This window comes from Neofelis nebulosa, chromosome 16 (genome assembly GCF_028018385.1).
Source record: "Neofelis nebulosa isolate mNeoNeb1 chromosome 16, mNeoNeb1.pri, whole genome shotgun sequence".
Classification (NCBI taxonomy): Eukaryota; Metazoa; Chordata; class Mammalia; order Carnivora; family Felidae; genus Neofelis; species Neofelis nebulosa.
In genome coordinates, this window is record NC_080797.1 from 13,771,425 (window position 1) to 13,795,917 (window position 24,493).

A 24,493-nucleotide genomic window follows, 5' to 3' on the forward strand; every position below is an offset into this window, starting at 1 on the left:
GACGGCCTCGCGCTTCCCCTCGCGGCGCTCGTCCCGGGCTCGGGGCGGCTCCCGCCTTCGACCCGGTTCCGCAGCGGCCTGGCCCGATGGCGCCTCAGCGGAGGGGTGCGCTCAGGGCGCCCGAGGGCAGCGGGGCGTCAGAGCGCCGGCGCCCGTGCAGGTACAGGGCAGCGTCGGGAGGGGCGAGTTGCGGCGGGCGGGGCGGGGCCGTGTGGTGGGCGTGGTCTGCTTGGGGCGGGGCCTCGGGAGCGCGTGCTGCGCAGCTGGGTCGACTCCTCCTCCCTGCCCCGGGGATATCTATGATCCCTGTTTAAAATAATCAGGTGTCCACTCAACATGGTCTGACCATGCTGTGCCCACCTTGGGATTTATTTAACTGGAATTCGTTTTCTTCATATAGCACTGCAAAGGGGGGAGGCACATATAAAAATAAGTCAGATTCCCTCCTTTTCAAGAATTAATTACATATTTAAAGCAAGGGTGCCTTGATCTTTTTTCTTATTTTTTGCAAGTTCTTTAAGCCCTACAGTCACCAAGTTTTTCCTAGACAACAGAGCACACAGTTTCTCAGTTACACACGTGCACACACACATGCATGCAACATCAGTAATTACGTTAGTTAGACGTACAGTTAACCCAGGTTGTGCAAGAAGTGTCTTAATTATGAATGATTTTCATTGTTGCTTGTACTGTCCTCTTGGCTGGCTTGTGGGTGGACTCACACCTTAGTTACGTCCACCAGGGGCACATGTGTGGTTCTGGAGGGTCACTTTCGGTTTCAGGGAACGTGATTGGCATTGGCAACATAGATTCAGGTTCTCCATGAGCCTGGCTGGGCTGGGAGGGACACTGGCCAGCAGCTCATCTGGTTGCCAGCACAGGGCACACTGAGCCCTGCCTGGTCAGATGGGGCTGGGGGCCACACTCCCCACCATATCCTTCCAGGCTGGCGAGTGCTTCGGGATTGGTTGGGAGTAGCTCTGACCTCTGTTAAGGCAGGAATAGTTTAAGGCTCCCTGTGATTAAGTGTGAACATGCTCCCTGGTCATCGTGGCCCACTTTTCAGCACATGTGAGTGCAGTTGTGTTTTGTCCTCAGCACAAAGAATGTCCGGGCACCTTGGGAGGTGCAAAGGAAGTGGCTGAGAACTACCGTCCTGGGGGCCTGTGCTGTGCTTACTGGGCTCCTGCTCTGGAGCAGCCTGGGGGGTGATGATGGCGTCACTGAGGTCCTGGCTCACCGTGGGGAGATCCTGACTGGCAGGTTCATTGAGGTGCCCTGCTCGGAGGACTATGACAGTCACCGAAGGTTTGAAGGTAGGCGATGCAGCCTTGGTCTGGGAAAGAGCCTTACACGAACACCAAACGTGATGCGTTTGAGATGCGTGGGTCTTTCGCTGCAGCGACGTGGTGTGGGGGTCAGGGGGGTACAGTGAAACTTTCCCTCCTTCAGGTCGGTTAACCCACACGTGGGCTGGGAAGTGCAAGGGCAGGCCTGCTGATCACCGAGGTGCCCCACACTGTGGGTACTATCTGTTGGAGGAGACTGCCTGAAGGGACATAACAGAATTGGAAAGGCAGGGATGAGAAAGTTGAAGCCAGAAAAGGCATTAGCTGTAGAGTGTCATTAGGTGTATTTGCTGCAGAAAATGTTGCAACGAAAAATGTCCCTACCAGAAGCCCTTCCTGGTGTCGTGTAGTGTGTCCCTGTGTGTCCCCTTCTGGAGGGGAGGAGGGGAGTGCTGCCCAGAGGCAGCGGCCGCCCTGGAGTTCAGCACCCTGGAGAGCCCCCTCCCCCTCCCCCTCCCCTCCCCGCCCCGCCCCGCGCCTGCCCCGGCACTGGGCACTGTCGGCTTTATTTCCTGCACGTTCATTGCTGCCTGGATGCTTTCTCAGTTTTAAAAACCTAGCCTGCGCCACTGGGTTTTAAGGACAAAATTCAGTTAATTTTTTAATTCGGAGCAATGCTTTGGACCTGAACTGGAAGAAGATTGCCGAGTCTTTCCACTGAGGGGCGCTGTGGTGACGCACACCAGAGGGGATTACCTCCCCCTGACTCCCTCAGCCTTTCCCTCTTAACCTGTGTCCCAGCTTTTGAGAAAGTATTTTTCAAGTAGTTAGAAGTGAAGTTTCTTCTTGCCCATTTAATAATTTAGCCACATTAAAACAGTTTGCGGGGGGGGGGGGGGGGCACGGGGTTCCAGTTTGGGATGATGAAGGCATTCGGGAGATGAATGGTGATGTTGGCACAACAGTATGAATTTGCCTCATATCCCTGAACTTGTACACTTAAAAATGGTTACAATGGGGGGCGCCTGGGTGCTCAGTCGGTTAAGGGTCCGACTTTGGCTCAGGTCATGAACCCTCAGTTCGTGATTTCGAGCCCAGCAGTGGTCTGTCTTGCACTCAGCACAGAGCCTGCTTCTGATCCTCTGCCTCCCTCTCTCTCTCTCTCTCTGTCCCTCCCCTCCCCCACTCTCTCTCTCAAAAAAAAATTTTTTTTTTTTAATTTATTTTTTTTTTTTTTATTTTTTTGGGACAGAGAGAGACAGAGCATGAACGGGGGAGGGGCAGAGAGAGAGGGAGACACAGAATCGGAAACAGGCTCCAGGCTCCGAGCCATCGGCCCAGAGCCTGACGCGGGGCTCGAACTCACGGACCGCGAGATCGTGACCTGGCTGAAGTCGGACGCTTAACCGACTGCACCACCCAGGCGCCCCTCAAAAAAATTTTTTTAAATGGTTAAAATGGTAAATTTTGTGTTATGTATATTTACCACAATACAAAGAATAGTTAAAGTGTATTTAAAGCTTCTTGGGGCGCCTGGGTGGCGCAGTGGGTTAAGCGTCCGACTTCAGCTCAGGTCACTATCTCGTGGTCCGTGAGTTCGAGCCCCGCGTCGGGCTCTGGGCTGATGGCTCAGAGCCTGGAGCCTGCTTCCGATTCTGTGTCTCCCTCTCTCTCTCTCTGCCCCTCCCCCGTTCATCCTCTGTCTCTCTCTGTCTCAAAAATAAATAAACGTTAAAAAAAAATTAAAAAAAAAATAAAATAAAGCTTCTAGTTGGGGCAGGGGGCTCCTGATGTGGGAGGATCTGCCCCCTGGGGGGTGTCTGGACAGGCTGCTGCACTGTGTATATGTGGAGTGTGTGCTCATGCATGTGTACAGATGAGTCAGCCATTCAAAATTCACTTTTTCACCCAAATGATGCTCTTCACACTCACATTGAACACGTTGTGTCGCTGATGGACTTCAGCATTTCAAAATTGATGGGGTTTTGGTTCTGTTTAAAAATTGATTTCTGGGGTGCTTAGATGGCTCAGTCGGTTGAGCATCCAGCTCGGGTCATAGTCTCGAGGTTTGTCAGTTCAAGCCCCATGTGGGGCTCTGTGCTGACAACTGGGAGCCTGGGTCCTGCTTCAGATTCTGTGTCTCCCTCTCTCTCTGCCCCTCCCCAGCTTGCACTCTGTTTCTCTCTCTCAAAAATAAACATTAAAAAAATTTTTTTAATTGATTTTGGGGGCACCTGGGTTACTCAGCTGGTTAAGTGTCCAACTTTGGCTCGGGTCATGATCTCACGGTTCGTGAATTTGAGCCCCGCATTGGGATCTCTGCTAACAGCACGAAGCCCACTTCAGCTCAGGTCATGATCTCAGGGCTCGTGAGTTTGAGCCCCGTGTCAGGCTCTGTGCTGACAGCATGAAGCCCGCTTCTGATCCTCTGTCCCCCTGTCTCTCTGCCCCTCCCCCTCACACGTGCGTGCTCTCTCTCTCTCTCTCTCAAAATAAATGAACTTAAAAAATGGTTAGATTTTTTAAAAAAATTGATTTCTAACCTAATTGCATTGTAGGCAGATAAAATAATGTGTATGATATAGATCCTCTGATTTTGGCTCAGACTTTCATTTTGTGTTTTTGTAAATGTTCCATATACACCTGGAAAAATGTTTCCTAATGGTTGCGTGCAAAGTTCTATGTAATTCTCCTAGTCTCCTACCATGTATACAAACCATCTATATCCTATGGATTTCTGCCTCCTTTGTCCATCGAGTACTGAGAGAAGTGTGCAGGAATCTCCACTTCGACTGTGGGTCTGGTAGCTTCTGTCATGTTGACTGTTTCGCGTTTGAGATGGGACTATCTAATGCTGTTTGTCACACCTTCATCTTCGTGGTAAACTGTTCTATCACCTCTAAATATGACCCTCTTTTTCCCTGTAATGATTCTTTTGCCTTAAAGTGCATTAGTTATACAGATATCACTCTCCAACTTTTCTTTTGGTGATCATTGTATTTTCTTTTATTATTAACCTTTCTGTGTCTCATATTTACATTTTTTATGAAAAGCATACATCCGGCTTTTGTTTATAATGAAAACACCTGTGTCAGTAGGATTGTATTTAGCCTTCTGGAATTGAAGCACCCCTCCCCCGATGGTCCTCCAAGTAGAAGTTTATTTTCCCCACACAACAAGGCCTAGAGAGAGCCCCCCCCCCCCCCGCCCCCAGGTTGGCCTGGTGCTCTGTGAGCCCCTCACCACTTGTACTCAGTGTGTGGCTCACATGGTCTCAGGACATTCTCTGACCTCCAGGCACCAGGCTCATGTTCCAGGCAGGAAGGGGGGGGAGAAAAGATGAAAAGTTAAAGGTCAGCCCAACAGGTCCTGAGTGTCCCAAGTCTCCATCTCATTGGCCAGGACCTGTTGATGGCCCACCTAGTACAAGGGAGCTGGGCCCACCTTAAGTGCTGAAACACAAGGAGTTTGCAGAGCCTGTCTGCCTCTGATGCTCTGCCTCTTCCTGGCCTCATCCACCTGACCCTGGCTCCATCCCCAACTGGGCTTCTTTATCCTCATGCCCCTAAGCAGCTGCACCTCCTGGTTGCAGAGAGGCAGAGGGAGCTCAGGGTGGGACATGTGGTAAGCACATTTGGCGGCAGCTTTTGCTGGGTCCCTGGGATAGGACAGTGACTAGAATTACAAGCACAACTTCAGTTGTTCTGGAAGGACTTTCTCACAGGGGCTTAGGAAGGCTGGGTCTGTGGTCATGGATTGTCATGGATGCCGCCTCTGGGGTGGCTCAGGGCTCTCTTCCCAAGGGTAAGCAATGAGCCAGATGCTTCCCAGCGTCCTGCCTGGTGTGGGACCACCAGGAGTGTGCTGTGCCCAGTGGGATGTCAGCGTGTCCTACACAGGATGCACTCACGCTGAGGAATCATTGTCGCTTCTCTGAAATTCATACCTGTTTAGGTGTCCTTTATTTTATTTTATTTTATTTTATTTTATTTTATTTTATTTTATTTTATTTTTTAATGTTTACTTATTTATTGAGGTGGGGGGTGGGCTGCACTGTCAGCACAGAGCCTAATGCGGGGCTTGAACTCATGAACTGTGAGATCATGACCTGAGTCGAAATCAAGAGTTGGACGCTTAACCAACTGAGTCACCCAGGCACCCCTAGGTGTCTTGCATTTTATTTGCCAAATCTGTCCCCCCAGTCCTGTGGAAGGCACAGCCCACCCCACAAAACTGTCCCTGGGGAAGGCCAGCTACAGGTAAATCCTCAACAAATGCAAATGGCTCTGTTGGGATTCAGCATGGGGTCAGCATCTCATTCTGGCTATCTGTCTCCAGGCTGCTCCCCTAGGAAGTGTGGGCGGGGCATCACCGACACCGTCATCACCAGGGATGAAGCCCGGAGGATTCGCAGGTACCCAAGCCTTTTCTGTCCTGAACAAGTGTGGAAGTGGGGCTGGGGGACAGGAAGCAGACAATTACTACGAAAAAGATGATTTAAAGAAATTCATTTAGAACTCCCTAAGAATTTTCTTGTATGCTTCCAAGGGCAAAGGTAGGCTTTTCCAATTTCCAGGAGCGAAGGCTTTTGCCCTCAGTCACGTGGCTGCTGCCAGAAGCCTAACCACTCTTCACGGGAAGTGGTTCTGACCTGTAGAGGAGGTCGGGGCAGTGCTGCTTCCATGAGCTGCTGGCGGAGCCCTGGGACACCTGTGGAGAGCAGGTGGTCACTAGAGAGCAGTTCAGTCTCTGTGCCGAGACTGGCTAGCTGCCCTTTGGCCAACTAGCTGTGACTCAGGATGGGGCAGGAAGTCTTACTCAGGTACAGTTGACACTGGCTTTTCCTTTGTTGGGATTAAAAAAATTTTTTTATTGTTTATTCATTTTTGAGAGGAAGAGAGAGAGAGAGAGAGAGAGAGAGAGCACGCGTGTGGGGGAGGGGCAGAGAGAGAGGGAGACACAGAATCCGAAGCAGGCTCCAGGCTCCGAGCTGTCAGCACAGAGCCCGACACGGGGCTTGAACTCACAGTGTCTGTGAGATCACGACATGAGCTGAAGTTGGACGCTCAACCGACTGGGCCACCCAGGTGCTCCTAACAACAAGATCTTAAGGCTTTGATTTTCCAACAACTTGTTCAGACACAAAAGCTGTTTAGACACACATGCCAAGTGCCCAGTGGAGCAGAGTCTGACCCTCGAGCTGCCTTTTGCCCATGTGGCCAGCCGAGGATCCCGGCTGCCTTCTGCCCGTGTGCCTGGCCCAGGGTCCCAGCTGCCTTCTGCCGGTGGTGTGCCCAGCTGAGGGTCCCAGCAGGGAGACGGTCCCCATGCTTCTACATAACAGTGTAGGGACTTGTTGGGCAGGAGTCAGCGATATTTCAGGGGCCGATCTGTCCCCAGTACAGCTTCCTGGTAGGCTGTGATTGGTCAGTAAAATGCTCTTGTGTCTCCAGTGATGTGGATGGTCCTGTCAGATGCAGCACAGGCCACCATGGGGCCTCTACCTCCTGAGCTGGGGATTGCAAAGGTGTCCCCCCAGCCTTTGATGACCGGGGGGGGACGCGTCAGCCCAGAGGGACCCAGTGGGGGTAGTTCAGCCTATTTTAGTGGGCACCAGCTCTCAGTGCCAAAGGTGGAAATTAAATTTAAGCTCAGTAGTTTCTAAACTGTGTCATATATAATTAACAAGACCATGATGAAATATTGCCATTTTCTCATTTGGCTTTGCAAATTGAGTCCTTTGGTCTGAATGTGTGTTTATATCATAAACAGTAAATGATCTGTTAACATTGCATTAATCGTGCTGGTTGTTACTTGCCCAGCTATATCACAGACTATTCTACCGACTAAATCCTGACTTACAATGACCTTTCCCCACAGCATAGCTGAGAAGGGGCTGTCCCTGGGAGGATCTGACGGAGGGGTGAGTTCCTGCTTTAGTTTTCTTTCTACCCCTTTAACTTGCTCACCATCCGAGGGACAGCAGCACTGGATTTGCAGGGCTCTTGGGTACCCCCTCCCCCCACGCCACATTTGGTGGACATGGGAGTGTCCCCTCTCTTCAGGGTGAGTCACAGCAACCTGCTCCAGATCTCATTCGTATTTCAGACACCCAGCTGGGGGCAGATGGATCTGGTCGCAGGCAGTGAGCTTAGGGGGAGTGAGTTAGGAGCCCAGTGAGGAGGGTGACAAGCCCTGGAAACAGGAGAGGCTGAAGTGGGAGGGCTGCTGGGAAATGGTGGCAGACACACTCCCCAGGCCCCAGGCAGGAGGTGCCCACAGACACGGTGTGGGCCACCGTCATCTGTGAGGTGCAGGGGGCTCAGGGCTCACATGAACGACTCACCCCCCCAGAACCTGGGGATAGGACCTTATTTGGAAAAGGGTCTTTGCAGATGCCACTAAGTTAAGGGACTCAAGAGGAGGTGGTTCTGGACTGGGGTGGGCCCTAAGTCCAATGGCGAGAGAGGCAGAGGGAGATCTGAGGAAGAAGAGGAGAAGCCACAGGTAGACAGAGGCAGAGGTGGAAGGATGCTGCCACAAGCCAGGGGACGCCTGGAGCCACCAGAAGCTGGAAGACGCAGGAGGCACTCTCTCCTAGGGCCTCTGGAGGGAGCGTGGCCCTGCCCACACCTGGATTTAGGACCTCTGGCTTCAGTAGCTGTGACAGGATAAAGTTCTGCTGGTTCAAGCCCCCAGTTGGTGGTGATTAGTTACAACAGCTGCTGGGAACAGGCGGCCAGCACTGTGTCTCATCTGCCTCCTGGGCAGCCTCTGTCCCTGCGAACCCTGCACGTCAGCTTGCCTTCCTGTGTGGCATCCTGAACGTGGGTCTCCTCACCCAGTGAGTGGAGCTGTGGAAGATCAGTCCCCTCTGCATTGTTTGGTGATCCCTGGATTATCGCCATTACACGGACCTGAATCAGTCTACATGTTTGAAAGTCCTGGGAAGATTAGTTTCCAGACTTTGGTAGAATTTCTAAGTATTTCTCTGATGATCTGCATGGCGTTATTTTATTCTGCAAACTTTTACCTGGAAATTAAGCTCCTTTTATTTCTGTTTGATTTGATTCAGAGGGAGCACTTATTAAAAACCCATTTGTGCATGAACTCATTTCTTCATTGTTGGGCATTCCCCCAGGAAATTGTCTTGTGGCAAATTATCAGATTTGATGTCTTTAAGCTCAGTTAACATTTATTTTTTTAAAATTTTTTGTTTTTACATTTATTTATTTTTTGAGAGACATAGAGAGACAGAGCACAAGCAGGGGAGGGTCAGAGAGAGAGGGAGACACAGAATCCAAAGCAGGCTCCAGGCTCTGAGCTGTCAGCACAGAGCCCGACACGGGGCTCAAACTCACAAACCGTGAGATCATGACCTGGGCTGAAGTCGGATGCTTAACCGACTGGGCCACCCAGGCACCCCTCAGTTAACATTTACTAAGCTCAAATTATGTTCAAACCTCCGGGCTGGTTGCTGTATCAATGAGGAAAGATATAGTAGCTTCCCAGACAGCATAAAGATGATTTGTCCTGGTGACCACTTCTCCTAGATATGGGGAAGGGCCCACAGAAGGGAGTGCACAACACTTTGGCCATCCTGTAGAGAGGTATGACTCACTAATTCCACTCCTAGGGATTTCCCAAGAGGATGAAAGCATCTTGTCCGCCAGTGCTCAGAGCATATTTGTAATAGCCCTAAACTGGAAACAGGCCACGTGGCTGTGGCATCCCGGACCACGGAGTACTCCTTAGCAACAAGGACGGTGGACGTCTGTAGACACGAAGGCATGAGCAAACCACAGAGAGGGGATGCTGAGTGGAAGGAGCCAGACCCAAAAAGAGCGTATCCCACATGATTGCATTCACAGATAATTCTAGAAAGCGTGAATCTGTCATGGCAGGAAGCACATCAGTGGTTGCCTGGTTGGGGAGGGGTGGGTGGAGAGAGGCAGGAGCAGGATGGTAAAGGGGTGCAAGGACATTTTGGGATGTGGTTGTTATCTTGGTGATTGATGGTGGTTCATGGGCGTGTGATGTGTGGTCCCCTTACACCTCAACAGGGCTGAAGGAGGGAGGGTGGGTGGGGTGTGATTCAGCTGCAGGAGTTCACAGACTGTGGACTGTTTTCAGAAAATCGGACTAGGCAGGAGAGAACGAGATGTCCTATACGTACCCTGGGCCCAACTTTCTTGAAACCCAGCACTGCTCCCTGGCCCAGGGCGAGCATAGGCTGGATCTCAGTGGTCTGCGTTTACCTTTGGCGATTTTCAAACCCTGTCACCCTGTGCTCTGTGCACGTCTTTTCCAGGCGTCCATCCTGGACTTGCACTCAGGAGCCCTGTCTGTTGGGAAGCACTTTGTGAACCTGTACAGGTGAGAGCCCAAGAGGGGCTGCGACCCTCTCTGTGCGGTATGACCTTGCACCCTTGTGCAGTTCTTATCTGGGAAGTGGGAGGTGTGGCCCTTCTCATGTGCAGGGTCCCTGTTCACCAGCTGCAGGGAATAGTCTAGTGCTACACCCAGGGAGCGCTTCTTGGGAAAGCATGACCTACTTGAGGCCTAGGGACAGCTAAAGGAAGTGGGGGGGCAGCGGTACCCGCCAGGCTCTGGGGCCAAGGGGAGCTGGAAAGAGTCAGGGGTACTCTGATCCTCCCTGAGGCCAGGAAAGGAAAGGGATTCTCCCAGCCTTGCTGAATGTCACCCTCACTCTGCTGGTATTGACTTCCCTGCCTTTTAATCACATAGTTGTCATTGTAGAGGGAGCAGTTAGGACAAGCTAGTTTTCAGGGACCTACTGGTTAGTTGGAGGAAACACTGAGTTTAAAGGAAATAAGGAAAAGATTTAAATGTTTTATAATAAAACGTTAACAATAAACGTTTAATGAAATGTTGCATTTGTTAATACTCTGTTTTTTCGCAGATACTTTGGAGATAAAATACAAACCGTCTTCTCAGAAGAGGACTTCCAGTTGTACCGGTGAGGAGGAAAGGGGTGAGGAGGTCAGATGTGGAGGCAAGTGCAGCGCGCTGAGTGGGGAGGGCGGAGGGTCGGTGTGCCCAGGAGCCCAGCCCAACCGGGGGTGGAACCCAAGTGTGCCCCGCCCACTGGCATTGCCCACCCACCACCTAGACCACACCCACCCCACCCACCAGGCAACCCCACCCCATCCTCGTCCCGCCCACTAGCCCCGGCTCCACTCCACTCCATCCAGTCCACGCCCCCCCACCGCCCCCCCCCCCACGCACCCTAGACCACACCCACCCCGCCAGCACCGCCCACTCAACTCAATCCAGGCCACGCCCACCCCTGGCCTGCCCCACCCCGGGCCTACGCCAAGCCCTCCCCACCATTCCCCTGGCCTGGCCAGGCCACGCCTACCCCCTTGGTCCCGGTCACACTCACCCCATCATCACCCTGTCCCCTTCCCCCTGTGGTGTGCCTATCCACTTACACCGGCCTAGTCCAAGCCTGCCCCTGACCACACCTCCCAGTCCGTGGCCCACTGGTCACACCCATCCAATCCACGCTTCGACCACGCCCTCAAAGACCACCACCCATCCACGCCCGCCGGCCACGCCCCAGCAGCGTCCCCTTTCAACCCCGCCCCCCCCCCCCCCCCCCCCCAGCCCCTGGCTTGTCGTGGGCATGTTGGGAACAGAGGGTCTCACCAGAGGTGAAATGCACCGTTAACTTTGTTGGAATCCAGGCAGGTGGATGAAGGGGTGGTACCTCTCTGCCCCCAGGAGGCCAGGGAACCCAAAGACCCAGCGAGTGGCCGCAGAAATACTGAGGGGAGGCAGGGTTGTGCGGACTGGTCTACTCTCCCGGCTCCGAGGTTTCCTTCTTCCCCTGGCTCTTCTCCGGCCCTCTGCGCAGTCAGGGCAGACGTGCGGAATTCACCCGAGCACGCTTTGTGCTGGTGGGTAGTACACAGGGCAGCCGCCTCCGCAGCTGTGGGTCTAGCCAGGCCATTGCCCTCACAGCACCCAGTGGAGGCTGCGTGTGCCCCTCGGCCCAGGGCTGTTCTCTGGCCTTCATGACAGCTCACGGATACGGAGGCACATCCAGCCTCAGGGGGGTCCAGCAGCTCTTGTAACTGCCGTGCAGGGCTGTGCCCACTCCCCAGTCACACCACACATGCCAGTGCCACCCCCACTTGGTGCCCTGTCAGACACAGCCCTCCTGTCCTGGCAGCTCCCCTGCTGGGGCAAGGTGTTCGTTTGTTTTTGTTTTGTTTTGTTTTGTTTTTTATCTTGGGGAGAGGAGAAGGGCAGAGAGACAGAGAATCCCAAGCAGGCTCTCCGCTGCCAGCACAGAGCCTGACTCTGGGCTCCTTCCCATGAACCGTGAGATCATGACCTGAATCCGAAATCCAGAGTCTGGCTCTCAACCGACGGAGCCACCCAGGTGCCCCAGGAGTGTTTTTGTTTTTTACTTAAAACTTTTAACTTTTAGATAATCAAGACTTCCATACTGTTTTGAGAACTAGCACAGGGAGACCCTGTTGTACCCTCCACCCAGGATCCCTGACTGCAACTGCTTCGTGTGAGAGTAGGGTGTCGCCCCCAGGATGTGGCACCATGCCACCTTTTTGTTCAGATTCCCTGCTTTCACCTTATTTGTGTGAGTGTGTGCAGTTCTGTCCCCGTGTAGGTCATGTAAGGGCCGCCAGTCACGCCACCGGGCATCGCGTCCCCACGCGGCCCCCACTTTGCCCTTGTGCGCCCTCAGCTCCAGCACCCATCCCCAGCCAGCAGCCAGCAGGCCTCCTGGGCTGGAAACACAGCTGCCGCTTCCCCTTGGTCACGTCTCCAGGGAGACAGCTGGAAAACAAAGCTGGGCTACTGGTCCAGAGAGAAGCGAGGAGTCGGATGAACTCTACACATGAATAGTAACGGCAGTGAGTGGTGCACTTGATCCCTGCCATGCGCTAGTGACCTCACTTGGTGGCTGTGAAGTCTGGGCCTGGAGCACGACAGGGTCTTCTGGTGCAACCAGCCGGGCACTGGTGGTGCAGGAGCCTCAGTCTGTGATTACCCAGTGACCAGTTAACGTCGTTCACCATGTTACCATTTAGTAAAAAGTGTGGGTCGGTATTTTCACGTTCATAAGGTCGATGAAACATATGAATGAACACCGTGAATGAAGAGAAAACAGCAGATTTCTGTCTCATTTGAGTGTGAACATGCAGAGAGGAAGGGTGTCGGTCACCTCTGTAGTCTGGAAGGGCTTGCGGTCGCACACAGAACCCAGGAAGGGTTGCACAAGTGAAAAAGAGTTTGTATTTCTGGAGAGAAAACCCAGTCGGTGGTTGCACCCAGAAGCATGCGTGCTGTCGCCGGGCACGTGGGCACTGGATATGACGGCTCCCAAGAGGCAGGCGATGCCCCCTGTGTTCTAGTGCAGCTTAAGGTTTAGTAAATGAGATTGGTAATTATCAATGAAGAAAGAGGGAAGGAACCAATCAGTTTCACACAAGAAACCAATTGTTAAATAATAATAACTAAAAAAATAATGAAAACTTTTCAAAATATGTTGTTGAAGAGTGTTGTCAAGTAGATGGCAGTGTTTAGGGAAATCTTTTTTCTCATCTTGTCTATTCTATGGTTAAAAATAACCGAGCATTTGGAGACATGACCAGAATATTACCAGCACGAGATACCAGTGTGATCTAATTTATGGTCTAGATCATCACAGAGCACATCTGCAGGGTGACAGAGCAGGGTTTGGGTGACATCTCCACTGCTGTCTCCCACACAAGGATTCCGATAATTCACAGAAAATGCAACGCTCCATCTGTGGGTCTCACAAACCTGGAAGGAGAATGGTGGCTGAGATGGGCTATCTGGCCAATGTTCAAGGCAAACATTTGGTCTGAACCGTTCCCCGCACCACACCTCGGGCTGTTACACTCAGGACCACGTCCACGTCGTGTCCTGGACTCTGAGTCACCAAACCGCCTTTTCTGGATGTGCCGAAGATAAAAACCACCAAATCGCTTCCAGACTTTTCTCAGCCGCCATCTGTGCGCTGACATCAGGGAGAATACGCAGCATGATATGCACAGAAGCCAGAACCATGAAAGCTGAGGACTGTCCTGGTGGCCCCGTGGGAGCCGTCGCCACAGCGGGAACCGTCACCACAGCGGGAACTGTCACCACAACGGGAACCAAGAAGTGGAAGGCCAGTGTGCCCCAAGTGGGCGGGGCTCTTTCTGGCTCCAAGGTGGAAATGTTAAGTTGGTGAACATAGAATAAAAGTGAGGAAACCAGGAGAGAGAAGCAGAAAGTACTGCAGAAGCTGAGAGAGGAAGCTTGTGCGTGGAGTGAAGCTGGGATTGATTCCCGGAGGAGCACCATCGCATTGTCAATGTGTCATCCACACCGTGTGCTGTTTGGTGACAGATGGAAGAATATCATGAGTCTCTAAGTTCTTTCAGTTTGTCGGACTCTGACATTTGGCTAAACTCTGAAATGCTTTGGGCCTTGAAGGTGAACAAAGATGAAGAAACGGAGCCCGCTGGATAAGTGATGTGCTCATAAGTACTTTTTATGACTTGGGTGATAAGAGCTACTGAATGCATATGTCCCTCCTACCCCATGGAGGAGTCCGAAGAATTCTGAACATAATTGTTGGTCCAGCAGAAGTTCCATGGGCATCACTAATGTTAGAATAACTACTTACTGAGATGAGTTTGGGGGAGCCCCACCCCAGGAAGGGTCTAGCGCACCCCCAGTTAGTGCCCTGCCTTGTGGGAGTGCCCTTGAGCACGTGGTGTGCATGTTGAAGCATCATCATCAGTGGTTTGGAAATGTTGGAATGATTTATGTCCTGTTGGGCTGGAGCTCCATCATTTGTGGTCCTAGACCTAGTTTACCATATATTCTGTAAATGTGTACACAGGTAGGTACCTGTGTGTGCACATGTATGTGTGTGTGCACACCTGTACATGTAGGCGCGTATGGGTGTGTACACGTATGTATGTGTATATGGGAGCAGGTATGTGCATGCGTAGATGTGTATGGGAGTTAGTGTGTTTGCTGTGTGTACGTGTGTGCGCATGTGTGTGGGCATGTGTGTAGGTAGGTACGTGTGTGCACGTGTGTAGACGTGTGTAGGTAGATGGACAGCAAGTGCATGTGTCCGCCTCACAGGTGTGGCTCAGCCTGTGTAGCGTTGCTCCCCTGCCTCCTGGCCTCCCAGGAGTCCGCTCCCTGGGGCTCTGTGGAATGGGCCGTGCAGGTCAGCAGTGGTCCAGGGAGGGTGGTGCCCCCACCACGAATGCCCGTGTGGTGAATTGTGCCCCGTGGCACCTCGCCACACAGCCGCGTGTGTAGGGCTGGGAGCCCAGACCCCTTGGACGTGCCAGGGAGGGGCGGGTGTCTCTGGGGGCAGCACCCCTCTGCCGCGGCAGGAATGGCCCGAGCCCCTGACCACGTACAGTGCAGCTCTCAGACAGGGCCGAGGTCGTCCTCCGGGCCTCTGTTGGGAGCATGTGCACCCTGTGCAGAGGGCCGCTCGCCCCGCAGCTGCCTGTCTGTCCCCGCAGACGGGGCCCCCGCCCTTGGCCATGCCCCAAGGAGCCGGTCCTCAGGGTTCCTGGCTCTGCACACGATGCGCCTTCACACGTGCGTGGGCCGCGCGTACGTCTGTCCATCTTGCTGCTTTCCCACAGCCGTGTCACTCTGTAGCGTGGCGCTGCGTGGGCTCCGTGGGCCCCGTGGAGAATCCTCTCCTCTGAGGCTGCGCTGCTCCTGGGTGACGCCTGTGTCCTCTCTACAGGGACGTGCGGCAGAAGGTCCAGCTCACGATCGCCCAGGCTTTTGGCATCAGCGCATCTTCGCTGCACCTGACCAAGCCCACGTTCTTCTCCCGCATCAACAGCACCCAAGCCCGGACGGCACACGACGAGTATTGGCACGCACACGTGGACAAGGTGGGCACCCGCTCTCCAGCATGGGCCCCGGGGCTTGTTCGTGGCTGCCTGAGCTGCCCGCCCGGGTTTCTGAGTGTCCACTGCGGCCTTTCTGTGGTTGGGGTTTTACACATCTTTGTCTCTGATGCTCAGGTGTGTCCCGAACCCTGAGGATGTAGTCGGGGGGGGGGGGGTGGGAACCTGTCCCCAAGTGATGGTGAAAAGTGCTTTAAGAAGTGGTGGACACTCTGTCCTCTGTGGCCGTCTCCACTGGCGCCATAAGCTTCACCACGTGTCCCCCAGGCAGCCTTCTGTTGCCCCTGCAGCTGCAGGTGGCCTCTCCTCGGGCCTGCCTGCCCCGCCCCCATGTTCTTCCTCTTCATGGGAAGATCTCTTGACCACTCCGGACCCTCTGGATTTCCCGTCCTTGCTCTGCTCTCGATCCGTGATGTTGACCAGCTGCAGGAGGAGCCTGTCCCTGCCTGTCCTGCAGCCACCCCACCCCCCACCCCCCCCCGCACACCCACGGTCTCGGCATGCTGCCAGGGGAGACCTGCCTCGGGAGACACCCGAGGGCTGCCATGTGCTCAGGTGACCCAGGACACCCCTCGTGTCCCTAGATGCTAGAACAAAAGAAGCAAGTGGAAAATACCCAGAACCGGGGTGAGTGATGAGGCAGGTTGGGATGCACGCTTGCAGATGTGGCTTTGGCTTCAAGACCAGCCAGACGCCTAGTGTCTGTTTCATCTCGACTGAGCTGATGGAGGAGGCACCATGCATGGCTGCGAGCACTTGCGTGTGGTTAGTGAAACTGAGGACCCCGACATGTAATCGGCTCAAGCCAGTGTAAACAGAAGTGGCATCTGTGGCCAGTGGCTCCCGTGTGGGCCCACACCGCTCTGGGGCTCCACCAGATTCAGGCTGGGAGTGTGGGGTTTCTGGCCTCCAGGTGGCAGGCACCATGTGCTCAGATCCGGCTGTGATGGAGCCCCATCCCCCTGCACCTCGTGGCATTGGCAGCTTTTGACCCATTGGTAACCACGGTCAGATCATCATTCGGGGACAGGGTGAGACCTTTGGTGTCAGGTGATCGCAGACACTACAGAGGCAGAAGAGGGTGTTCTGGTGCTGAGGGAAAAGACGATGTATGTGGAGGACAGACAGGTACTTCCAGCACACAGAGAAGGGGGCCCCACGCGTGGGCTGGAGTCCAGGAGGATTTCCTGCACAAAGGAAGGACAGCCGTCCACACACCAGGAAGAGTCGGTTCAAGAGAAACACGCCCTGGCCGCGTTCTCGAAGATCATACTCTTCAGGCGGGAAGGGACAGGCCCCGGTGACAAGTCGGAAGCTGCAGGCTCTCCAGAGGGGTGCTTAGAGCCAGGAGGCCACAGAAGGCTCTGCAGGAGCCAGGGCAGTGCGAGCAGCCAAGGACCGCTCACACGTGGGCATGGTGAGAAGACGTCCTCAGACACAAGAGAACTGGACCGTGGCACCTGCTCGTGATCCGCGGGGCTCCTGTCTCTAGCTCAGGACAGACTCCCCACCAGAGCCCGCTGTTTCCAGTTTCCTCCTTACCCAGGTCCCCGGTTTTCACGTGAGCTTTGGGGGGTTCCTGTGCAGCATCTGGGGATGGGTGGGTATGAGAGGGTCAGGCTCCTGGACCCTCCTGCTGTACCTGGGTCTCTTTTAAGCTTATGTGGCTCATGTATGCTTTCAACTCATGTGAGGTTCACTGCTGAAGGTGTTCTAGAAGCAGGCCCTGGGAGATCGTGGTCTCCCATCACCCTGGTGTTTGTTTGGTGAACGAATATCAGTTAAGGCGAAGCCAAGATGGGCTCTTGGTGGGGTTGTGGAGCCAAGCCCAGCTTCATGTGGCCTGGTGCAGAGGGCACAAGGTGATGTGGGGTCTCCGTCACCACAGCAGCCTTGCTGGCTGGCCACCTCATGTCAGGAGATGACTGTTGTCATGGTGATGGGGGTAAAGATGGTGGCAGGGGAGAAGGCTCTTCAAGCTGTGGTCAGACATGTCGCAGGAGGTTGGCTCGGGGCTTCTGTGTCCCGTTCCCATGATGCCTACAGGTGTCAGTAAAATCTTGTAAGACTGGCTGTCAACCCAGCAGCTTAGAGGGAGGGGTCGGGCTGCGCGTCAGGGCTGGCGGGGTGACGTTTCAGACTAATTCTTAGACTCTTCCGTTACTGTTCCTCTCCTACCCCAGACTTGCTAATTGAATGGTTCATCAGCCTGGAATACATTGTTATGTGATTAAAATTCTTTGCACGAAAAAAGTGCATCTCTCGCTAATTCCGTTTATTAATTATTAAGGCTCTTTGTTCCGATCTGTGTCACTGAAGCCCTTGGAAATTACATCTTCCTTTCATATTACAGTTAGCTTCTCCTCGGCAGCCCGAGGTTTTAAACCAAACCCTGAAGGTGTCACATTGAAAACAACGTGTCTGTGCGGCAGCCCTGGCCTGCAGTGGCTTCCAGGGGTCCCTTCCGTCCCCGACTTCGGGGCATCTGAGGAAACAAACGATAGCCGCCCCCTGTTTCCATTCCTTCGTCCAGGCGGGAGTGGGGGTCGATTCTCAGAGGGTCCGTGCTCAGACGCACCCCTCCTCTGCAAACGAGCGTCTACACAAAGAGGGTCAGACACAAAAGGACAGATCCCGTGGGATCCCATGGCTATGAGGTCTCTAGAGTTGTCAGAAGGGTCGGCACCAAGGGGCGGGGGGCAGGGGTGAGCCTGTAATGGGACAGTTTCCATGTGGGAGGTTGGAGTTCTGGAGACAGACAGGGGATGGTGGCACAACAGTGAGAACATGCCTGCTGCCCCCCGGGCTGCGCACTGAGGCGGTTAAATGGTAAATTTATGGCACGTGTTTTTACTAGAGTTAAGAACAAAGGTTGGAGTCGCCCAGCATCTGAAAGAGCGACAGCACTTGGCGTTGCTGCTGGTGCAGGAGACTGGCCCTGCAGGTCAGCGATGACGCTGCCACCGTCCCAGGAATCGCTATGGTGCCGGCTTGTCTGCCCTGCGTCCTGCACACGCTGCCTTTCCGGAAGACAGCTGTCCGGGCGTTTGAGCTGTGCCAGAGTCCCAGCAAAAACACACGACCGTGGGCTCAACCAAGGTGTTTCTGAAGTCAAGAAGGCAGTGAGCGGCCTCTGTTAGGTGCACGTGTTGTATGCTGACCTCTGAAGGCTGAGAGCGGTGTCCTGGGCTTGTGTGCCCCACGAGCACCTCGATGGTGACGCGCTCCCTCCCCTCTGCCCACAGGTGACCTATGGCTCCTTTGACTACACCTCGCTGCTCTACCTCTCTGACTACCTGGACGACTTCGGCGGAGGGAGATTTGTGTTCGTGGAGGAGGGGGCCAACAAGACAGTGGAGCCAAGAGCAGGTAGGGCCCTCACGCGGCAGCCCCAGGCATGGGCAGATGCCCAGCGATGCTGCGCTTGCCTGGATGCGTCTGCTGGTCCTGGACACCCAGGGGCCCCATCGCCCACGGTCGCTGCCGCCATGGCACAGCGGTTCCCGGAGCCCGCCCCTCCCTGCCCTGTAGTGCACTCCCCAGAGGGACTCAGCAGCTCACGTGAGGTGATTCTCCCAACCTGACGATGTTGATAACAGCGCTGAGCACTGGGGCTTGCCTCCCCGGACACAGTGCGGACACTCAGAGCTGCCCAGTGAGCAGGTGCTGGGCAGATGACGTGTCCCTCCCTCTGGCACTTGTGGGGAAGAGGGGGGACTCACAGACAGACCCGGTCACTTGGCTCCAGCCCAGGTACCTCGGACAGCGCCAGTGCCGTCCACCTGCTGCCGCGTCTCACCTGTGCCTGTGGCATTGTCCTCACCTGCTCACTGGGCTCCTGCCGGCTGGGAGCTCGGTCAGGCCAGTGAGGGTGCCCACCTGGCTTGGCCAGAATGTTCCTGTCAGCCATGGGGCAGTCCCCCAAGCCGGTGGGTCCAAACTGCTCCTTGTAGTAGCTCTGAATTGGACACCAAGTGGCTTGGAAATCAAAAGGCATAAAAAAGAAATTAAACCGCTCGGGGTTTGCTCTCCTCCCTCCATGGGGTGAGCACAGGAAGAGGTGTAGACCTGGGCTCAGTCAGTGGGCAGGAGGGGCCCTGGACACCCTGCAGTTCCAAGGCTTTAATGGATAAAGAACCAGAGAAGCTTCTGTCACTGAGGCTGGGTGTTACATGCACATGCTTTTGAGAGGTGCCCTTGTTGTCCCAGAGAAAAAGAACACGCAGGATTACAGACACTGAGTTTCTCTCACACGCTTGGTTACTCAGTTGCTGAGTCCAGTCTCTAAGTTGTTTACTGAAGAGTGTAAAAAGCCAGAAAGTACCTTTTTGTGAATACTGAAATGTTTTGTGTTTATAGAATTGGGTGGGCAGTACAACTCGATGCACCCCTGGAGGACATAGTCCTGGAGGATGTGGCCTTGGGGCACACGGCCCTGAGGGACATGGTTCTGGGGGTCGTGGCCCTGGGAGACTCTCCCCTGGGAGACCCACTGCTGGGGGACGCAGGTCTGGGGGACGTGGCCCTGGGGGATAGGTTCTAGGGGACGTGGTTCTGGGAGACATGGTCCTGGGTGACATGGCCCTGGGGGACAAGGTTCTAGGGGATGTGGTTCTGGGTGACGCGGCCCTGGGGGACATGGTTCTGGGAGGCATGGTTCTAGGAGACGTGGCCCTGGGAGACAAGATTCTGGGGGATGTGGCCCTGGGAGCCGCACCCACCAGTGTAAATGTTACAGGTCTGTCTTGCTCTTTGCCTCGTGTGGTGAGTTAGCAGCGCTGGTCCCTGGACAGATGGTGACTTCATCCTCTGCTAATAATTTCCTTGTGGTTCTGATATGAGTGGCCTGCCACTGGGTTCTTCAGAGCATTTCTGTGGTATCTACTCTTACTTAATTACTATGGACTTTTCACCCGTCAGAATCAAGTGTAGGGCTTACCTGCTGGTTGGACAGGACAGAGGGGCTCAGGATTGTGCAGCCGGTGCCGTACTTTTCTCTAGTTACCACACCGGCACTTGATGGGGTCTGAGGGCCTCTTTCCAGGTGGACAAGATGAGAGGCAGCCACACTATTTTATACGATTGACTGTGTGCTGTCCCTGCCTGGGGCTCAGCGAGGTACATTCGTCCCCACAGACATCGTGGGAGCTGTCGTTTGACTCTGGAGAGACGCACAGCAGCTCACCCACCAATGAGACCAATTTAAATGTTATGGTTCTTGCTTTGGACAGTCTCTCCTCTCTTGTGGAAATTCACAGGAAAATACACACAATAAAATACACACTTACATTTTCCCACTCATTCGATCTTTCCAGAACCCTCACTCTTTTCCGTAGACCTGGGTTTCCAATGGGGACCATTTTTCTTTGGCCTTAACACTCCCAGCCCCATGGGTCTGCCGGCTGTGGCTCTTCTGTAAATGCCCTCATTTCACCTTTTCTAGCATATTTCCACTGGCTGTGAAATTCTGGAGTGATAGAATTTTCCTTTCTCTGTAGAAACATCATTTTATTTTCAGGTTCCATTCTTGCTGAGGGAGAGTCGTTGTCAGGGTCACTGTCCCCATGGTCACTGCCTTTTTTCTCTGCTGCTTCCAAGATTTTCCCAAATGACTCATTTCATCTGTTTGACTGTGATGGGCCTCCGCGTCCCACTCGGGATTGGCTACACCGATTGGATTGGATTGGATTAAAAGCCAGGTTTTCACGACTTTGGGGAAAGTTTGGGTCATTGTTTCCTCAAGTTCTCTTTTTCTGTCCCAATGTTAACTTCTTCTGAGGCTCCAACAGCATGAGTGGTGGAAGGCTCTGTATTGTCCCAAGGTCCTTTTCTCTGCTCTTCAGCACCTCTGTCTACAAACTGTGCGGAAATGCTGGAAGGGACACGGAGACCCCTACTGTTACTGTGCGTCCACAGACACTTGAGAACTGCGTCTGTCTACATGGGCTGAGGGGGTGGATGGGCACGGGAGGCCGGCGGCCACTGTGCAGACAGGCCTGGCTGCTGTCCCATGTCTCAAGTTTGAATCAAGAGACCAAGGACAAGATGTGTTTTAAAAATGTAAGTCTTGGGGTGCCTGGGTGGTCAGTTGGTTGAGCATCCAACTTCGGCTCAGGTCATGGTCTCACGGTTGGTGGGTTTGAGCCCCGTGTCAGGCTCTGTGCTGACAGCTCAGGGCCTGGAGCCCACTTCGGATTCTGTGTCTCCCTCTCTCTCTGCCCCTCCCCGACTTCCACTCTGTCTCTTTCAAATAAACATTAAAAAATAAATAAATAGGGGCGCCTGGGTGGCGCAGTCGGTTAAGCGTCCGACTTCAGCCAGGTCACGATCTCGCGGTCTGTGAGTTCGAGCCCCGCGTCAGGCTCTGGGCTGATGGCTCGGAGCCTGGAGCCTGTTTCCAATTCTGTGTGTCTCCCTCTCTCTCTGCCCCTCCCCCGTTCATGCTCTGTCTCTCTCTGTCCCAAAAATAAAAATAAAAAACGTTGAAAAAAAAAAATTAAAAAAAAAAAATATATAAATAAATAAATAGGGGCGCCTGGGTGCGCAGTCGGTTAAGCGTCCGACTTCAGCCAGGTCACGATCTCGCGGTCCGTGAGTTCGAGCCCCGCGTCAGGCTCTGGGCTGATGGCTCGGAGCCTGGAGCCTGTTTCCGATTCTGTGTCTCCCTCTCTCTCTGCCCCTCCCCCGTTCATGCTCTGTCTCTCTCTGTCCCAAAAATAAATAAAAAACGTTGAAAAAAAAAATAATAATAAATAAATGTAACTCTCAGAAAGTGTGGTGGGTCCGGATTGCTCTGGGAAAGTGTTTCCTTCCCATGGGGGTGGCTGGGCTGGTCCAGAGGAGGGGACTGCACTGTGTGTGAGTTCCAGGAGCCCCCAGGCTCACACTCATAGGTTTCCTGTGTGTTCACCATTTCTTTTGCTCTGTTGTTTCCAAACAGAGCCCGGTTCTCTGTTCACAGCTAGAAAGCAGGGCGTGTCTGAGGTGGCTTCTTCTCTCCTTTGCAAAGATTGCGGTCAATTTGCAAGTATTGATGGAAGCAGTCAACTGTCCAGCAGTGGCTTTGTAGGGTTTTTTTATTGTTTTTTGTGTTGTGGGTTTTTGTTTTGTTTTGTTTTGTTTTGTTTTAATTCTTTTTATCTTAGAGAGAGAGAGCATAAGCAGGGGAGGGGCAGAGGGAAAGGGAGAGAATCCCAAGCAGGCTCCATGCTTAGTGCAGAGCCTGACACAGGGCTCAATCAATGCCACAACCCTGGGCTTATGACATGAGCTGAAATCAAGAGTCGGACGCTCAACCGGCTGAGCTGTAACTATGAAGGGAAATGTGGTTGTCATGGGACCTTGCCACGCGACCAGAGCATAGTACCTGCTGAATCTCAGGTTCCTCCGTCATGGATTGGTAATGGTCAGCTCGCTTGTAGAAAATTCTATAGTGCTGTGTGCAAGGCCAGTTAAAGAAAGAAGCAGTTGAACATGGAATTGTCTGAAAATGGACAGGTTGGAAGGGCCCCTACTCTGGACTCCCAGAAGCTGCCTTTCCCTAGGCAGAAAGGTGAAGACCATTTATCTCAACTTGAAGGGAGCTGACGAGGCATTGGGTGTTTTGTCTTGACATATCTTTCTTGATTCTTTGGTAAGACGTTGCCATCACTCTCCAGGGTTTGGTTTTGTCTGACATGGGAGTAGAACCTGAAAGCCTGTGAGGGGTGGGCCTGGGGAGGTCACGTGGCCTGTCGGGGCACCCTGGACGGTGCTGGCAGGACCTGGCCCCCACATCTGGGCCCACCCACCACAAAGAGGGCCAGGGCGGGGGCTGGGGTGCCCCTCACGCATGGAGGTGTCCTGCTGCAGCCGTTCCCATGGTGGGTACACCTGTCCTATTTCCTGGTTTGCTGTGTCAGGGCCGGCCATGTGTGTGGCCTCCGGGTCACTTCCCTCTTCTCTCTTCTGTCCCAGGCCGGGTGTCCTTCTTTACCTCAGGGTCCGAGAACCTGCACCGTGTGGAGAAGGTCCACTGGGGCACCCGCTACGCCGTCACCATCGCCTTCACCTGCAACCCCGACCACGGGATCGCAGACCCTGAGTTCACGTAGCCCTCCTGTTCACGGCACCCTCCCGCTGGGAAGCAGCCACACTGAACAGAACGTCCTCCTCTCCCCATTTCAGCCCATTTCCTTTGAACAAGGTGCCTTATGAATCACCCTGGATTTTGATTTCCTGATGTTTCGATCATTTGTCGTCCGTAAGTAAATTAGGGGGAAGCAGCTTTTCACCACCAAGCACTGTGTGTTTGCTTCGGCGTGCTGTTGACATCAGGCCCAGAAGCTAGCAGCGACCCTTCCTCAAGAGGGGATCCCGGGGCCCTGGGTGGAAATTCCCATTTGTGAACAGATAATCATTTGCCTGGGCCTCATCCAGATTCATCCGCCGAAGACTGACTTTTGAATGTGGATGATGCCATGACCTGTAGAGAAGGTCCAGTGAGTGCACGGCTCTGGGAGACACGTTGGGGGCCGAGGACCTGAGACACCAGTGATGTGAGTCCCTCCTGACACGGCATCTTCCAGAAACCAAGCTGGTCACACCCTGCAGGAGCCCCGGTGATGCTCTGCATAGGAAGGCAGGGTGGGGGGTAGGCCAGGTGGGGCAGCGGGAATCGATTCCCCAGACGGCACGTATAATCTGGGGGAGCGCCGGCAAAGTACAAAGCAGCAGATCAGACATCGTGACAGTGGATTGAGGCCAAGCAGAGGACAGGACACCAATAAACTAACCGTCAGCTGAACCTCAGGCCCCTAGGCTCCAGGGGGCCGCGGGGAAGGAAGGAGCGTCACTGATTGCTTGTCCAGACCCTTTTGGACTGACTGACGTAAATACCGGTGTTCAACTTGATCTTGAATTTCAGAAGAAGTGAGTGTAGGGCTGGCCCACTGCCCTCCCTGAATCCAGGTAGCCCCTCCCTGGGCAGGGGTTCTGCAGGTTCCTGTTCACCGTCCCAGCCTCCCACCTGCCCTCCGTTCCCCACTTCACCCCCACCAGCTGTGTGCTGTGCCCCACAGAGTGGCAGGGGAAGGTCCGCAGCCAGTGACCAGAGCGGGTGCCCGAGCCCTGTTCCCCCTGCAGCCCTGCCCTGACCTTTCTTCTGGGTCCACACCTTGGAGGCCAAGCAGACCCAACAGAGCTGGAGGTACAGGCAGTCCCTCATCCTGAGAAGGCCTCATGGTGGGCATCATGGGTGACGTCCCAATC

The 24,493-nt window shown here is 54.0% G+C and overlaps 1 protein-coding gene across 3 annotated transcripts; it reads left to right on the forward strand.

The window, feature by feature from the left end:
• Positions 1-27: 27 nt before the first annotated feature.
• Positions 28-23,523, forward strand: OGFOD3 (2-oxoglutarate and iron dependent oxygenase domain containing 3). 3 transcript variants are annotated; one of them, XM_058704541.1, is made up of 9 exons: positions 28-160; positions 1,099-1,316; positions 5,628-5,703; positions 7,170-7,212; positions 9,601-9,665; positions 10,213-10,269; positions 15,076-15,229; positions 18,490-18,613; positions 23,201-23,523. In XM_058704541.1, the coding sequence occupies exons 1-9, from the start codon at positions 87-89 to the stop codon at positions 23,335-23,337; spliced, it is 948 nt and encodes a 315-aa protein (XP_058560524.1). In that variant the 5' UTR covers positions 28-86; the 3' UTR covers positions 23,338-23,523. The 3 variants fall into 3 exon arrangements, with proteins under 3 accessions (XP_058560524.1, XP_058560525.1, XP_058560523.1); XM_058704542.1 differs by lacking the exon at positions 23,201-23,523 and adding an exon at positions 21,088-21,479; XM_058704540.1 differs by lacking the exons at positions 18,490-18,613; positions 23,201-23,523 and adding an exon at positions 15,516-17,070.
• Positions 23,524-24,493: the final 970 nt, after the last annotated feature.